Genomic DNA, 17,937 nt, shown 5'->3' with positions numbered 1-17,937 from the left:
ATGACATCACAATTTGAGTTAAGTTCTACTAGATATTATGGAGGGAGAGAACCTGATGCATGATGATCATTTGTAGCAGCAGCTGCATGCTTACTATGAAGTCTTGCTCAGACCTGAAGATGCGATCATAGAGTCTTTGTGCCACATTGGAAGTACAGGTCAAGCTCCTGCCCACAGATTTGGTGCATGGTGGGAGAAGGGAGGAGTTATGTTGTACAAGCAGAAATCCTTTCACAGACTAAGCAGTTTAGTTTTATACGACCCAGAGCATCAAAGGATTGGGCTTCTCTTGTGACTGTAATGCTTTTGTGCATGAAGCTGCTGCTGCTATGTCAAACATCAGCTATGCTGATCCTTATTCAAATTATGTGCAAAATCATCAGGATCTTTCACTTCCAAGTATACACTTAGCTTTGCTGGAAGGACCCTTAGAATCCTAACATTTTCAGCTCCCAACCCAGAGTGGAAAATGGTCAGCCATCACCGAGGCTGGGAAAAATTATGGAGCTCAGAGATGTTTTGACTTTGCATAGATAAAGCTTGCTGGCTCAGTTTTAAGCTGACAAAGACTTTGGAAGGAAAACACTGCCACAAACACAATGGCAGGAACTGCAAACTAGCTGCTAAACACGGCAAAAGGCTTGATCGGGTTCTCGTTTGCTTGTTCCAGGATTACGCAGGAGCAAATCCTTCAAAGACAAATGAAATAAATAATTTGTGTTTTCTTCAAACTTTCTGCATTCGAAAATAACCAACCCTTTGACTGAAGACCAACAGAAAACCCTTTGCTGTAGTGAAAATACTTTCTGCTGGTATAAGATCAAAGATAATGAACTCTTCGAATGTGCGGCTTGAGCAATCTAGCCATGAATATTCCTATGAGGAAGCCAGACTTCCCCCACAAACTACTAAGAGTAAATCAGTGTCAACTTCACAATAAAGCTCTAGTGCATATGGCAACACATGCTTTTGTCATTAGGAGCGAAGGCCCTGCCATCCACCTTGCTGTGCGTTCCCAGTCCAGGGAAATTCTACCCCAGCATCTTTGGGATACTTGGATAGTGTGTTCCAGATTCATTATCTGGCTTATGATCTACCCTTACCATGTAAACGCTTATCCTGTTTGAGCAGGGTCTATTTAGCTAGGTCTCCCACAGACCTGTCTGTATTCCTTTCATTCATGCCTCCTCAGTCTAATCAGCTGACAAATCTTCAATGGCGCCTTCTCTTCACCCTGCCATGCAACTTCCCCCGTGGCTCTATCGTAGGAACATATGAAGATGCCTCATCTTGAGTTGGGTCATTGGTCTATCTAGGTCAGTACTGTCTACTCTGACTGGCAGTGGCTCTCCAGGGTTTCAGGCAGGAGTCTCCCAGCCCTACCTGGAGATGTTGTGGATTGAACGAGGGACCTTCTGCATGCAAAGTAGATGCTCTACCACTCAGCTGTGGCCTGACAGTCATGGTACAGATATTCATCACCCCCAAGGTTCTTCTCATACGACTGTCCCCAAAACGATGCATTCCCATTCTATTTGAAGCTTCCCTGATTAAAGCAAATAAATCTCTGTTTCTCCAAATGTCGCAAGTCTGCAGTATCATTTTAAACAGGGGAGAAATTCCTGTGAGTTTTCTGCATGTATTGGTGCTTATAAATGCATCCCTGTGTGGCAAAATCGAGATGCAATTATGGCAATGGCAAGCTTAATTGGAAACAAGCATGTGTTGTTTTTAATATCTGATGTTTTATAATTTGTTGGAAGCCACCAAGAGTGGCTGGGGCAACCCAGTCAGATGGGCAGCATAAGAATAAATAATAAATAATAATAAATTGCTGGTACTGTTGTTGTTTCCCACCTCACAACAGCATTTTCTTGTTAAAAAAAACAACAACTGAGAAAACTTAGCTCAACAGGAAGGAAAAGGGTTATTGCCTGGCCACTTCAGAACCAGATATTTCAAATCAGTGTAGGAAGAAGATCGGGTAGGCTTTGAGCAGGTTTTTATGGGTGTACCCTGAAAAGCGAGACCCTTTTCCCACTGGCCCCTGCAGTGGGAGTCACCACAAGGGATGGAGCACATAGCTTCCTGGATTGTGTTGACTGGGGAGGGGTGAACCAGACCTCTGACACCAAGTCCAATCACAATGCATGGCAAGGGAATCAAGGAGGAGCGTATTTCTTCCTTCTCCACAGCACTTGAACTGCTATTCCAGCTCTTTGCCACACAGAAAGGACTGCCAAGCCCCACAGCAACAAGAACAGCAAACTCTGCTACTGCAGCGTTATTTAAATTTACATGGCGTTTGCTTCGTGCCATTTGCCTTTAGCTTCTTATCCGCTGAAACTTTTTTGGCAGGAACGTAATTACCAGCATTCCCATTCTTTTTGGGGTTTGGGCAGGCATGGGCTGGCAGCCCCTTGAGAGGGACACCTGAACCGTGGAAAGAAGAGGGTTGCTTGGGTGGCCGGATGTTGCCAGCTCCCTGGATCATAGAGCTACTCTCAGGAGGATGCTTACTGACCAACGGCTGCTTGGCAGTAGGCCGCTTTTTGGCTTCGCCTCGTGCTTCACAAGGCCGCCTGGGGCGAGCTGAGAAGCCACACGTCGCTTCAGCCGTTCTCAACTGACCTTCATGGGGAACAACCTGGCTGGGTCCTTCGCCATGCAACTCTCTTCTGTGACCCTGCTGGCTGGCGAGGACTCTTGGAAAACCTTCGTGGACAGTCAGTTGTTTCTGCGGAAAAGGACTGTGCAACGGTTTGTTTTTACCAGGGCTTTTTAAGGTCCGGAGGGCACTGGGAGCAGTCTGAGGCCTTGTCTTGGCCGCCTTCCCTTTCTCAGCCTGTATCGTCTGCATCTGCAACCACTCCAGCTCCAAAAGCCGGTCGACGTACTTCTCAAGCGTCCCCGACGGCTCTGGCCGAGGTTCCGATTTGCATTCCGTGTTGACAAATGCCACCAGCCCTTTCAAGTCCCATGTGTTGAAAGGGGGTGGCAGGAAGTCTGGGTAATAGTAATCGGGCTGCTTGAATTTTGCGTCAAAGAGGTGTTCGAAGCACAGAGGGTCAATCTCCTCCGCTCGGAGGTTGAGCTCCGGTGGGGTGCAAGGCGAAGGGGGAATGGGGATTCTCTCTGAGTCGGAAAGGTCACTGGCGCTGTCCTGATCAGAGTCGTCTTTCATAATCCGCATGGATTCGAAGTCAAGGAACATCGCGTCAGCAGAGACGCTTTGATATCCAGGGCTGTAGGGGTCTGCTTCAGCTGAATGCCCTCCGGAGTTTCTCTCCAAATTGCCTTTTTGCTTGCAACAAAAACTCTGAGTCAGCCCATCTTCTGCGCCGCTGGAATCACTCCAGGAAGCATCCTTAAACACAGAAGGGATTTTGCTCCATCCAGCCTCGTAATACTTTCTGACCAGAGGCTCCTTTTTTAACCTTGGTGCTTTGTATGAAGAAGTGCAAACATTTGTTGTTCTAGGCAGGAAAAGAAATAACATTTAGTCTTTTTCGTTTTTTAAAAAGTAAGGCAAGTCATTGCCACAAACGTGTAATTGCAAACCAAGCACAAAAGGAGAAAAGACAAAATGTGCAAAGACATAAAGAAGGTAATATGAACGAGACAGGGAAGCTGCAACCCTCCAGATGTTCTTCCCATCACTACCAGCCATCATAGCTAACAATAAGGTATGATTTGTAGTTCAGGCACATCTGGAGAGTCACAGGTTCTCCATATCTCTTATCAAGCATCTTAGTGGCATTTCGTATTGGGTGGTCTTTATTAAAAGGCATTGCAATGGTCTGTAAAAGATTGCTTCTATTTTCCCCCCAGTTGCCACTGTAAACAGTGCTACTGTTTAGACAGCCTATTTACCCACATTGAGGTAGAAAACTGCTTGAATATCCGTAAACCCCGATAGAGCAGTATGAAAACCTGGTGTGGGAGCTTTATACAGTAGAAAGCATGAAAGAAAACAGGAGATACTTCCTTTGAATTTTGGACACGTATACCAAAAATGAACACTCCAGTATATCTGCCATCTTAAGCAGCAGGGGAAGCAAAATCTCATAAATGTTTTCATAAAGGCAGGATATTAAAGGCTCACCTTGATAGACTGATGCCAGTCCAGGCACTGAGTATTCTGTACTCTTCCTACATCTGATAAGAAATCATTTGCAAAAATCTTAAATTTACAAGGCAATCCGATACTCAGAAGTAAGCCTCATTAAATTCCCCGGTAAGTGGGTTTAGCATGGAGCCAAAGTGATGTCCTTCAGATCATAGAATTGTAGAGTTGGAAGGGACCCTGTGAGTCATCCAGTCCACCCCACTGCAATGCAGGAATCCTGAAGTAGGACTTACTGAAATTCCCTCGTCTGCACAGCTCGTATGGTTGCAAAACTGTCCCTTGCCTCAACTGGCCTACTTACCTGTAAAACAGGGATGGTAAACACATGGCCCTCCAGATGTTGGTCCACAACTCCCATAATCCATGGCCATTTATCATGCATTGGCTAGGGCTGAATGGAGTTGAAGTCCATCATAATCTTGGGCAGAACATATTGTCAAACATATTACTCTGCTTTCCTTTGGACCACATCAGAGAGGCAGAGAGGAGGGTCTTATCTTCTGGGCAGCCCAGGACCTCCATACGCACTCCATACCCAGGCTTGTGCCCCGGGGAGGTCATCTTGGGGCTGATAACACAGCGGTTTGACTTCACCCCTGCAGACACACTCCATTGTCTCTCAAGACAGACGGATGACAACGACGAGAACAACAGCAGCAACAACCTAACGGTATGGTCCTAAGCATGTTGGCTCAATATTAAGTCCCACTGAGTTACATGGAACTTATGCCCAAGGAAGTGTGCATGGACTTGCAGCTTTTTCTGTTTAACCCCGCAGCCACCCCCTCGTTGGGAAATAACTCATACAGAGACGCGGATATTAGGTTCATGTTATTGGGCAAATTTGGCCACAATTTTATTAAATTAAATTACAGAATATGAGCGCTATTGGCTTAGGCATTGATTGGACCCGACTGTATCTGACTCAGATATACGCAGGTGGTGCTGTGGGTTAAACCACAGAGCCTAGGACTTGCCGATCAGAAGGTCGGCGGTTCGAATTGCTGCGACGGGGTGAGCTCCCGTTGCTCGGTCCCGGCTCCTGCCAACCTAGCAGTTCGAAAGCACGCCAGTGCAAGTAGATAAATAGGTACCACTCCGGCAGGAAGGTAAACGGCGTTTCCGTGCACTGCTCTGGTTCGCCAGAAGTGGCTTAGTCATGCTGGCCACATGACCCGGAAGCTGTCTACGGACAAACGACGGCTCCCTCGGCCAATAAAGCGAGATGAGCGCTGCAACCCCAGAGTCGGTCACGACTGGACCTAAAGGTCAGGGGTCCCTTTACCTTTTTATATCTGACTCCTGCCCAGTGTGCAAGAAGTCCGGTAAGGGTAAACCACCGGTAGGGTAAACCATTGTTGATGCAAACCAACTCAAGCTCCCCCTGGTGTTCCCATCGGGGTCGTGTCAAGGCTCTAGCCCCCAACTGGGCTTCGGACAAGATCAACACCCCTGGATTCCTTTAATGGAATACCCTTAAGCATGGAGGGGCAGGTGATGGCCACACCTCCCCTCCCCCACATCAGTCCTCTGGCTCGCTCCTCAGTTTAAACGCCCCCGGCCACGCCCCCCGGCCAGCGGATTGGCTGGCCAGGCTCTGACAGGGCTGGGATTCCCGGGCAAAGGGGGACAAAGTCCCCCGCCCCCGGTGAGGAGGGGGTGACCACGCTGTCCACCACAACTGCTCCCCACTGGGAAGTGGAGCGGATTTACTCAACTTCTGTTTACTTCTGTTACTTACTTTAACTTAAACGTAAACTTACTTAACTTAAACTTTAACTTCTGTTTAACTTACTCAAGAAAACTGCTTCTAATCTCTTTGCAACACAGCTTAACATCTCAGTGGCGTAGCTAGGCGCTTGGGCTCCCGGGCCAACACATGCTGCCATTTTGGGCAGCACGGAGCCTGCAGGTGCCCAAGCCACCGAGTCACTTCCAGGAGAGGCGCATGGCTCAGGCACCTGCAGGCCCCACGGTAAGTGCTGCCCCCATCTATGCCTCTGCAACTTCTTTCTGTTCAGCTGAGTTTAACCAGACTGCAGCATATTAAACAATATTTCTAATGATTTACATCTTTTTATAAACAGTATGGCTAATGCATGTTAATTTGGATCTAAAATTAAATGCTGGCAATTAAATTAAAGAAGGAAAAGCAGATGCGAAGGAAACCGATGAACACTTCTTATTCGTTCTGGGCAAAGCCCATTGCTGAAATCAACGCCATTCAATACGTTTCAGCTAAGCTGCATGTTTGCAATTGTGAACATGTGCGTTGTCTGAATTTGTGTTCCAAAAAAACTTCCTGTTTCAGGAGCTTGTCTAGTTAGCATAAACATTGAATAAGAAGAAAACCTGCACCTGGCAACTTTTGACCATGTGATGAAATAAAATGCATGCTTTAAGATAAACAGGAAAAATAAAGGTGGCATGATTGCCTTTTCAAATATGGATCTAGCCCACAGCTGCTGTGTATTGTGGTTATGGGGATAAAAATCAATGATTTTTAAAAAAATAATAATTTAAAAATCGGATTTTTTTTTTATTTAAATCAGATTTTATTGATTTAAATCAGATTTTTTTATTTAAATCGGATTTTTAAAATAAAATGCTTTTGGAAGAAAAATCTTTCTAAAGATAGTTTTCTATTTAAGTTACATTAGAGTCCAAAGGCTATTCATCAGGAAATAAGGATTTGTTTTAAGTTTTTCATGTGTGCTAAAACTCAGTCTAAGTTTTGTTTTTATTTAAATCGTTTAACCACATCAGTTAACAAACATGGATACATATGCTATAATGTTGTTTTAGTTAAATTGTTTAAATTGTTATTAAGCTAATGATTATTTTTCTCCTTCCAATAAAGTACAGCAGAAAAGTTGACAATAATTTCATAATTACCTGCCTTTGTATTTCTAATAGTGTAACCAAATCAGTAATTTTTTATATAACTTTAAAAACTACTCTGAAAATTTATTATTCCAAATATGAAACCTTCATCTGGTTGCAAATATTAAGATTATACCAGCAAGAATGAACCTTTCTGTAAAAAAATGATTTAAATCAAGTCTTACTGACTAGTGATTTAAATCATGATTTAAATCGATTTGATTTAAATCAAATCCACCCTGATTGTGGCGCTCTTCCCCAAGCTCAAAGCTTGTATTACACATACAAATGTGATCCAGTTTTTCTGTTCTTTAATAACTTCTTCCCCAACATTCCATGCTTCAGTTCCTTTGCCCTTCCCTGCAAACCAACCCACCAACCTAAGGCCACTTACAATTGTTTTTATCTGACACAAGTTCATCCGCACATCAAGCTCCCAGCACTGATCATCCATAAGTGGCAAAAGGTGAACAAAAATCACCAGCATATTGCCCAACCAGTCGGTAGTTTGGAATAAACATTCATGTCCTATTCCCAGAACTTTTCAAAACTTGACCACGCCAACAGTTGTGTTTCTACCTACGCAGTCTTCATTCATGCATGCAATGGGCTTGTATACCACATATATACACTGCCAAGAGAACTTTACCTGTTTTGTTGGAGATTTTCACAAAGCTGGTTTTTTTCTTTGTAGTGAAGAGTTGTCTGCTTGTGTTCTGTTGCATGACAGGAAGTCTAAGAAAAATCGAGTAATGTATAGTTATAACTCCAGTAGGAAAACCACAGAATATGTCTGCCCCCCCCCCCAAAAAAAAATTGCTGCCGTGAAGCGTAAGACACTTTACCTTTTCAGTAGCGGCTGAAATATTTTTGCCAAGTCTGCTGGGAGAAGGTCTTATATGTGGTGGCGATTTCTTGATTTCCTTGGCACTTGAATGGCTCCTTCCTCCACTGGAACTAGTAATGATTAAAAAGAGGACTATTTTCAAAGGGATTTTTTTTTAAAAAAAAGAAGAATATTTTTTTTCTGTTTGCAGACATTTCTAACCCATTATAGAAATCTCTTCTAATTCTCCTGCAGTTGTTATTCCTGTGTGATTACTCCTATGAAATTTTAAATGTGCCATTTCCATTAGCTGAAATCCGTTACTGCATCTGTTTTACTTAAGTGTGTGTTTGGGGCATGGACATTTATTGGACATTACCCATAGAAGAATGGCAAAGACTTCTAAACTTGTGATTTCTAACAGCAATTTTTAAAAAATGAAATACTTTTTTAGATTAGAAGGAAAGATAACTATTTTTACATTTTAGAGCACTAGAACTTAGACTTTCCAGGTTGGCAGATACTGGCATCTACCTTACAATCAATTTAAAAAATAAAATAAAATTTGAATCACCTGTGTTATGTTGTATCTGGTATGATTTATAAAGTTTCTGGGCCCATACTCTCAGATGGTACCTATGCCTTTAACTAAAGATGTGGTCCACTCCAGATGTTGTTCAACTACAACTCCCATAATCTCTGACCACAGGTTATCCCCACTGGGCCTGATGGGAGTTGGAATTCAACAAAATCTGAAGGGCCACAGCTTCCCCATCCCTGATTTAACTTCTCCAAGGCACCAAATGAGGACTGTCAAGAGCAGGCTTCCTTAACCTCGGCCCTCCAGATGTTTTGAGATTACAATTTCCACCATCCCTGACCACTGGTCCCGCTAGCTAGGGATCATGGGAGTTGTAGGCCAAAAACATCTGGAGGGCCGAGGTTGAGGAAGCCTGGTCAAGAGTTACCCTTCTACCACTTTCCCACAGCTCTTAGCCATTCCTCCACTGCCTGGGTCTAAAAGGAGCGAGAGGCTCCAGCTTCTGTCTCACTGGTTTGGAACACTGAAAATACAGGTGCCATCTCTGGGTTAGGACCTCAGAAGTCTCAGGAAGGACCTGAATGGTCTGTGGTTCATCTCTCTGGTTTCTGCATTCTGGTTAGGAACTGTGTTGCCTCCTGCTCCTACTTCCTCGGCTCTCTCTGTGCTGCAACCTTGCCAGCCATTCTGGGAGCCTGCTAATGTTTAGGCAAGAAACCAAGCAAATGGAGGGCAATCATCCATATTTCTGATAACCAGATGGGCTTCCTTGATCCAGCAACTACCCACAGGCCTCTCTCTGGCTTGTGACAACGTGCCACCCCCATATGCGGTCTCTGGCAATTGCTGCAAATCTAAGGACAACCTATCCTTTTTGCTTCTCTTGACTCACTGGACTAGGTTGCCAGCATATAAATGTGGGGGGAAAGGTGATGGTGTTTAGACAGCCAGTGGAAATACAGATCCCTTATTGTGTTCACATGTGTTAAGTACTTCCTCTGCCATTCGATGCTGCCTGTGTTAAGAGACAAGGAAGAGAAGAGATTTTACAGGAGATGTTTATGATGATATCTCCTGCCAACCTTGCAGTTCGAAAGCACGCCAGTGCAAGTAGATAAATAGGTACCACTCTGGCGGGAAGGTAAACCGCGTTTCCGTGCACTGCTCTGGTTCGCCAGAAGCGGCTTAGTCATGCTGGCCACATGACCCGGAAGCTGTACGCCGGCTCCCTCGGCCAATAAAGCGAGATGAGCGCCGCAACCCCAGAGTCAGTCACAACTGGACCTAATGGTCAGGGGTCCCTTTACCTTTTTTTATGATGATATAGAGTTGGAAGGGACCCTGAGGATCATCTTGCAATGCAGGAATATATGCAGTTATCCCTTATGGGGATCGAACCTGCAACCTTGGCATTATCAGCACTCTAGCCAACTAATCTAATCCACGAGGAAGCAAATGCTGGTGTTCCAATAACACTACTAGCTATCGAGGCAGTGAATAACTATCATATGCCATACACTTCGCTATCTCTTGTGGGATGTGAGGATATTTGTACAACAATCAGAAATACGTGCTCAGCATTCCCATCACCAAAACAAAACAAAAACCCGAGTAAATGGTATCTCTCCTAATTACAATTTGCATTAACTTGCACTTTAACGACAGGATACTAAAACGTGATGTCACAGGGTGCAAAATTCAGTTACGGAATTCCCTGCCCAAAGACATTTTGATGGTCACTAGCTTAGAAGTGGCTTTAATATGAGATAAAAGAAATTCACAAAGGATATGGCTATAAGTGACTATCCGTGAAGTTAAGTGCAGTATACTTAACATGCAGTATACTCCATGCAGTTAAGAATACTCCATGTTCACATGCAGTATGCTGGGGGAACAATCAATCCTGAAGGGCTGTTCCCTTCACATCCTTGTAGACTTCCTGGAGGCATCTACTCAGCCACTGTTGGACTGGGTTAGACCCTTGGTCTGATCCAGCACAGCTGCTCTTCCCTACTTATATTCTTTAACTTTACTAGCCCTTTTGAGTCTTGAACCCTATATTGCAGTTTGCTACTTGAAATAAACGTCGGCTCGCCGTTCTCATGCAGTTTGTGGTCGCAGGCTGAATTTAGAGCAGCTACGCACACAGAAAATGGCAGCAAGATTTAGGTCAGTATATATACCCTCCCCCACTCCTACACTTTGAAAAGAAGCCATGGAACAAAAACCGTCACACCAACCAAAGTTCACAATGCTGGTGGATTGAAAACAACCTGGGGTGAAGCAGCACCAGCGGGCAGCTGCTTATTTGAAAGCTAACAAGGTGTAATAGTGTCTTACCTGAATTATAAACCAGGGGGTTCACCCACCCCCTCAAAAAACACACTCACACACAATCCGGTATGTGTCTACTCAGAAGTAAGCCCCATTGTACTACATGAAACTTACTCCCAGGTATATTCGACTGCAGACTTAGCTATCTATATCCCTGTTCCAAAACAAGCACGGTACCTAAACAACAACATACGCACGTTCAAGTGCGATGTCAGAATGATATCACATTTATTCTGAACTATAAGCTAATAATGCAGTGTATGTCTTATATATCGATCAGTTCATCTTGATACCGGCTTATATCCATGACATATTTTACATAAAGGGGCCATATTTGAGATTTTGCCACAGTATTGGTTTGCGACACAAGGAAAGCAAACTTGTAACAGCTATTTGCATAGATGTGGAACAATAAATTTAAAACGTGGGGGGGGGGGGAGATGCATTTTAGCCTAGCTCTTTCCCTGAACTTCATCAACCAGCCGCCCATCTGCATGCATCGTTTCATTAAACAGCGACGCGTTTGCATGCGCAGAGCCGACTGCTTCCAGAACGAGAAAAGGGGAGAGAGATCCTTACGTTACCATTCCTTTTCCTTCGAGGATCTCATGGGCCGGAGCTTCGTTTTGCAGGCTCCCTGCGCGCAGCGGAAAGGGATACTCTCGGATGCCCGGTCCCATTATAGGCGAATGGCTGCTTTGGGGTTGTCGTTGCGGTTGCTTTTACATCGGCTGATGCGCGATCCTACACCTTGCAGAATCAGATCCTCTCTCCAGCATCCTTTGGTGCGCCCAAGGCAGAGCAAGGAAGCGAAGGGACGCGGGGTCTCTCTCTCTCTCCACTTCGCAGCCTCCGGTTGCTGCAGTAAACAAACCCCATGCATCCCTCCCAGGCGCTCTCTCCGTCTGTCTCTCCACGTGACTTCCCTTATCATATCAGTGAGATTTAATCAGCCTTCTCTCCCCGGTGGTATCAGAGTCCGCGGCGCGCGCGCGCGCACACACACATCAACCCGGACTTTGCACAAGAGGCAGCTGCATTATTTATCTAGCCGCGTCTGCAGATCCTTGCAAAGCCGTCCACCGCCGGAATATGGAAGCAAAGCATTCCCCCCCTCCAAACCCCCCCCCCCCAGTGCTGGTTAGGTGGGCCGTTGAAGTCGCAAGGCATTGTGGTCTCCCGGAGGGACTTCCCTGTGCGCAGGGAAGAGACCATCAATGACTGGAGGGATGCAAAAATCCTATCCTTGAATTATTATTCTTTTGCGATCGTCCGGAAGGACATGACGTGAGAAAGGGTCTGAGACCTGGAGAGCCCCATCCCAAGGGAAGAGGGGAGAAAACAGTTTTGGAAAGGCAAATAATAATAATAATAATAATAATAATAATATTTATACCCCGCCCATCTGGCTGGACTTCCCCAGCCATTCTGGGCGGCTTCCAACAAAATAGTAATCCATCAAACATTAAAAGCTTCCCTAAACAGGGCTGCCTTCAGATGTCTCTATTATTATTATTATTATTATTATTAATGTATTAAATTTGTATACCACCCTATACCCGCAGGTCTCCGAAAGCGTGATGGCATCAAGGCAGCCACATCCCTGGTTTCTGCTTGTGAACCAAAATAAAACCACTTTCTTCTCATCCTGGAGCCTACCTGTAAATTGTTGGTAAAGCTTCAGGAGAATGAGTTGGGTGGGTGTGTCGGTGTTGCAGGAGCAGGGAACCCCCCCCCCCCCCCGTGAAGATACACCCGCCTCCATGTGAACAGCAGTGTGCCAACCGAGAAACGGCACCACTGCATTTTAAGGTACTAATGTGAACATACCCTAAGAGTTATGGAGAGCTCAAAACCTTTCAGGCTCTTTTGAGACCTTTTAGGTAAAGGTAAAGGGACCCCTGACCATTAGGTCCAGTCGTGGCCGACTCTGGGGTTGCGGCGCTCATCTCACTTTATTGGCCGAGGGAGCCAAATAAAACCAAGAAGGTTAAAAGGCTTTTTAGTAGAGGGAAAAATAAAGATATCCAGCTTCCGGGTCATGTGGCCAGCATGACTAAGCCGCTTCTGGCGAACCAGAGCAGCACTCGGAAATGCCATTTACCTTCCCGCCGGAGCGGTACCTATTTATCTACTTGCACTTTGACGTGCTTTCGAACTGCTAGGTTGGCAGGAGCTGGGACTGAGCAACGGGAGCTCACTCCGTTGCGGGGATTCTAACCACCGACCTTCTGATGCATTGCTCCAGTCCAAATTCTGTAATTGTTCATTGCATTTTTATGCTTCCTTTCTCCTCCACGGGCAGGGTGTCCATTCCTCTGAGTGAAGGACAAGCTTCCTCAGAGGTTTCTAAGCAGAGGTTGGGTGGCCATCTGTCATGGATGCATTATCTGAGATTCCTGCATTGCAGGAGGTTGGACTGGATTTGACCCTTGGGTCCTCTCCAACTCTACAGGATGTAGTCCCAAGTCTGGTTTAAATATGGGCCTTTTAGCGATGGGCAGGAACAGCCTTGAATATACCCACCCACATGTGGGAGTCATAAAGCCACGGTAAAGGCTTGTAATATTGCAGGGTGCCCCCTGACCTTGGCTGACCAGCACTCTGAGCTTTACAATGTATTGGAATGTATTGGAGCTGTGTTTCCTCTGGGCAGTGATTGACCTTATACGGTGTTGTGGGCAATAAAAGCCTTGACCGGATGAGGTAACGTGAGACACTGGCAAACAGCCATGCGGCTGGAGAGAGACAAAGGAATAAAGAAGTTTGCAGGAGGAGGAGAGGGAAGTTCGAGAGGAGCTGCTCCTACCATCATGAAAATATTGCTGGCTCTCTGTGTCATAATTTTATGCTAAACTTCGCCATTTGTACCCCTGGCTCCGACACCCACACTTAGCATCTGGTCAGCTGACTGTAATGTCAGTTCCACCCTCCTCAGTCATTTTCTGGGGGGGGGGGGGGGACACACAACTATTCCACTCGTTTCCTTACTGAAAGATTAAGAAAGAACATATTTTGTTTTGGAAAAACTTGCTCCATGCCAAAGTGCCAGGCGACTCTTAACCATTATTAGGGGTATGTTGGGCCAAATAAAACCAAGAAGGTTAAAGGGCTTTTTAGTAGAGGGAAAAATAAAGATATCCACTTGGTGGCAGCAGCGAACCTAAACAAGAAGGGGGGGGGGAGGGTTGGTTTTCTTGTTAGGAACCGAGCGATTGCTTTTAAGAAACGAAATAATAATAATAATAATAATAATAATAGCCACCGATGCTACAATGTCAAAGGTAAACCAGGGAGAGTAGGCAACGCAAGTAGGAGGTTTTAGGAGTTAGCTGGCCGACGGTGCATTCCGAAGGATGTTTCCTGGTAAATAAGTCCGTTGAGCTAAATAGGGCACAGTCCTAGGCAAGGGCGCATAGGAGTCCAGTCCGAGGATGGGGCACGTGCGGCCCTACGGTTGCCCTTTGACTCCAATTCCCATCATCAGCCACGGCCAACGGCCAGGGATGATGGGGGTTGTAGTGCATGCAAATGCCGAGAAGCTCCCATCCGCACCTACTCAAAGCACAAGGCGGAGGTGGCGGCGATGGAGTTTTCTTGGCGTTCGCGCCCCAGCAGAGAGACATGCACGTCCACCTCCACAGGACCCTCGTCTCCGCATTTCGTTGCCACTGGCTCCACCCAAGACCTCCACCTTCTCATGCGTGAGAAAGGATGGATTACTCTCGGGCGTGCTTGCTGGGGCTTGATAGGAGTGGTAGTCCAAAACGCCTTACTGCCGTGCATCCTGATCTCACGACCCCAGGCTCGTGTTCCGTTTGAAAGCCAATGCAATTTTTATTTTGCAAAATGTATCTCTCCAGCTATTTCCCCACCTTTGCTCCACCTTGTTTTTTCCCTTTACGCTTCCTCTCTGTGCGGTGCATGCTTCACCCCACTATTCCCCGTGCTGCTTTTGCTTTTGCTTTCTTGCATTTTTGACTCCCATTCCCTCCCCGCCTCCCAGGGAGTAAGGGCAGGAGGAAGGGCACCGTCGGCTTCCCTCGCTGCTCGCGCGCAGCCGCGGGCCGATTCCCTGCGCGCACGCGGAGCCGCGGGGCGGGCACCCGGACGAGCGGCGTGGCCGCAACAGCTGCCAATTGCAATGTCCGGGCGGGCCCTAGCGTCACAGAGGGCGTGCTCCCGCTTCACCCCGGCTGCAAAGCGGCCACATCTCTCTCTTTTCCCCCTTTTTACGTCGAAATAAGCTGGGCGGCCGCAGGGAGCGACAAGATCCGCTAGCAACCGCCTGCCTGCCTGCGTCGCTTGGAGAGCAGCTCGCTGGCCGTGCGCGCCTGCCTGGTGCGGAGCGAAAACCTGCCGACCCCCGTGCAATCCACGCCAGGGGCGCGCGGGGCCGGGGACAGCCAGCGCGCAGTTGGATGTGGGGTCCAGAGTCGCCAAACGCGGACTCCGCCTCCAGCCGGAGCCCCCATCCATCTTCCAGCAGCAACGCCATCCCAGCCGACAGCCTCCAGGCTCCCATCGCTGGAGGAGGCGGCCTGCAGACTCCCTCCAGCTTGTCCGACAGCCTTGACTCCCTTTCCCCGAAGCCCAACAGCCTCCAAGCCCCTTCCAGCCCAGGGAGCGCTCTGGGTTCCTCCAGTATCCAGAGCGACAGCCTCGATTCCCTGTCCGGCTACCCAGACAGTTTGGCATCTTTCAGCTTCCTGCAAGACAGCCTCAACCAGGGTGACAGCCTCGACTCTCTCAACCTCTACCGCAGCAGCCTCCGGCCTGTCTTCAGCCTCTGCGACAGCCTCGACACGTCCAGCGTCCAGCGAGACAGCCTCCAGTCGGTGCCCAGCGTTTGCGACAGCACCCAGGCCTCCAGCATCCAGTGCGACAGCCTCGACTCGCCCTGCAGCCTGTGCGATAGCCTTGAGACACCTGTCACTCAGCATCATTGCCCTGGGTCCTTCAGCGTCTGAAGGCTTCCTATCACTAAGTGCCACCTCCCCAGAAGCCGCTAATTGCTCCTTAAAAAGCAAGCACTGGGCCCTGCCGATCAGTGTGTCTCTCTGCCTGGAGCCTTCTCCATGTCTCGGGAGAAGCTGTCGGCAGGAGGGTCGCTGCCTGCTCAAGCAGCTCGGCCGCCCGAGCACATGGCGCCAAGGGCCCCTCGGAGGACTCCCAGCTACCTCTCTGACCTCTACCAGAACATGCTGCGGGAAGAAGAGGCCCGGAACACAGAGAGGAGGCGGTACCAGCATGGCGGCAGCACCACCAGTCTCCCAAGTGTCTCCATCTCCGAGGAGACGCAGCAGAAGCATCCTCAGAGCCCCACGGTGGCAAGCTGCGACCCGCACCTTAGGCCCATCATGCGCCGGCGGGCCAGGTCCTTGCCCAGCTCTCCGGAGAGGAGGAGGAGTATGATGGCTCCGTGCCGCGTCCCGGGCTGCAGCACCCGCCGGAACAAAGTCCGCTTTGCCGATGCTCTGGGCCTGGATCTGGCAGAGGTGAAAGTGTTCCAGGTGGGGGAAGATCCCTCCATCCCTCTGCACGTTCTCTCCAGGCTGTCCATCAATTCCGACCTTTGCTGCAGCAGGCTGGACCTGGAGTTCACCATGCAGTGCCTGGTGCCTGACTTCCAGCAGCCTGCGGACTGCGAGGACTTCCACAGCCGCCTGCAGCGGCAGCTGGTGTGCCTTGAGAGGGTGACCAGCTCAGATCTGGGTCTGAACGGCACCGTCCAAGTGGTCAACCTGGCCTTTGAGAAACAGGTGGCTGTGAGATACACCTTCAACCGTTGGAGGGGTCAGCACGAAGTCAGTGCCCAGTGGCACAGCAGCGTTCCTGGGAAGGAGGGTCAGGCCCAGGCGGATGTCTTCACTTTCTTCCTCCCCGTGGCGCCGTTCCTCCTCCAGCTGAGCTCAGTGGTTGAGTTTGCAGTGCTTTACCGAGTCAACGGGCAGGAGTACTGGGATAACAACCGAGGGAAGAACTTCGCCCTCACCTGTCGGAGTCACGAACTCAAGATGCCCAGGGAATGCGAAGAGAGCTGGATTCACTTCATCTAAGCAAAGCGAGGAGATGGAAAGAGCTGTTTGCAGTTCTCCGGCCCTGTCCTCCTTTGGCATTTCTCTCCTTCCAGAGGCACCAAAGAAACCCTTAGGAACGGCACAGATCCTTCGAAATAAAAGAGTAACAAGTGATCGGCACAAAAGCTATTTATAGAAGAGAGTTAAAAGGATAAAGGGCTATAGCCTACACTGAGTTGTAACCAAATGCTTAAATCACTGCGGAGAAGACGCTGTCAGGAGAGCCAAGCCAATTTCTTTTATTGCTTTGAATCAACTCTTGCAGCAGACTACGAAATATATATTAGGGTATTTTCAATCATACAAATTATTTTTTTTCACTTTTTGACACTGGCTATATTGCACTTCAGTCAATGCACTTTTGCACTTTTTTGTTTTGTAAGTAATGCTCTTGATGCTTTACAGCAGAAAAATGTCTTCACTGGTCCAAGACACTGCAGGGTCTTGGCTGCAAAAGGGATGTTAATAAATACAACTGATGTTTAAATAGAAATATATTTTTACACTGTATTTTATAACGCACACCTGACAGTGTCCCTGTGTTAGGCATTTTTAGTTCCTAAAAAGTTTTATTTGGAAGAGGATCGCTTGTTGCGAAAGAAAGACAAACTGCGGTTTTGGTTTTGCTGGAAAATTCCTCTATTTTAAAGTCGGAACATATTTGTAGGAAGGAACAGCAGCCTATGCAGAGCTGCTTCTTTCCTTGCTTGCTTTATTTCGCAGAACAGTTTTGCACTTTTGTAATATATGCCATCTGAGGATAATGGAATGCTGATCATATCATTATCATGCAGCATTGCTGGAATATAAGATATAGAAATGCGGTTCATCTATACAGCTAAGACAGCCAATATTTGTAAAAGGGAAATAATGCTGAACTTTACAAAAGTAAAACATTCTCTGAAATGCTTAGATAAAACGCGGATAATGACATCGCAGTTGCTGATGAAACGCAATTGAATATTAGGAATGTTTCGATTCAAGATACATGTATGCGCTTAGGCTGCAAGAGGCCTTGAGCCAGTGTGGTGTAGTGGTTAAGAGCGGTAGTCTCGTAATCTGGGGAACCGGGTTCGAGTCTCCACTCCTCCACATGCAGCTGCTGGGTGACCTTGGGCCAGTCACACTTCTTTGAAGTCTCTCA

The 17,937-nt window shown here is 47.3% G+C and overlaps 2 protein-coding genes across 3 annotated transcripts; one reads left to right on the top strand and one right to left on the bottom strand.

Annotated features, from left to right (window-relative positions):
* Positions 1–731: 731 nt before the first annotated feature.
* On the bottom strand, positions 732–11,846 carry FAM217B (family with sequence similarity 217 member B). Of its 2 annotated transcripts, none has more exons than XM_081011330.1 (4): positions 11,293–11,846; positions 7,858–7,969; positions 7,662–7,747; positions 732–3,476 (listed from the first exon to the last, which is right to left on the bottom strand). In XM_081011330.1, exons 1-4 carry the CDS (start codon positions 11,391–11,393, stop codon positions 2,285–2,287), a joined length of 1,491 nt encoding a protein of 496 aa, XP_080867456.1. In that variant the 5' UTR covers positions 11,394–11,846; the 3' UTR covers positions 732–2,284. The 2 variants fall into 2 exon arrangements, with proteins under 2 accessions (XP_080867456.1, XP_080867457.1); XM_081011331.1 differs by having other exon boundaries at positions 11,298–11,846.
* Positions 11,847–15,791: 3,945 nt separating this feature from the next.
* On the top strand, positions 15,792–17,286 carry PPP1R3D (protein phosphatase 1 regulatory subunit 3D; the record flags this gene model as incomplete). Its single annotated transcript, XM_081011517.1, has 1 exon — positions 15,792–17,286. The coding sequence occupies one exon, from the start codon at positions 15,792–15,794 to the stop codon at positions 16,770–16,772; it is 981 nt and encodes a 326-aa protein (XP_080867643.1). The 3' UTR covers positions 16,773–17,286.
* Positions 17,287–17,937: the final 651 nt, after the last annotated feature.

The sequence above is a fragment of the Podarcis pityusensis genome, assembly GCF_964106645.2.
Source record: "Podarcis pityusensis genome assembly, chromosome: 6".
Classification (NCBI taxonomy): domain Eukaryota; kingdom Metazoa; phylum Chordata; class Lepidosauria; order Squamata; family Lacertidae; genus Podarcis; species Podarcis pityusensis.
The sequence above is the reverse complement of the archived record's forward strand: the minus strand, read 5'-3'. Positions and strand labels throughout refer to the sequence as shown.

Bases quoted from the DNA above. Each gene is read 5' to 3' on its own strand.
- FAM217B (XM_081011330.1), bottom strand. From the start codon at position 11,393: ATGGGACCGGGCATCCGAGAGTATCCCTTTCCGCTGCGCGCAGGGAGC. The intron at 7,970-11,292 runs GTAAGGATCTCT...AATCATTACTAG, and splicing joins GAAGGAAAAGGAATGGTAAC to TTCCAGTGGAGGAAGGAGCC. The intron at 3,477-7,661 runs GTAAAGTTCTCT...TTTCCTGCCTAG, and splicing joins GAAAATCTCCAACAAAACAG to AACAACAAATGTTTGCACTT.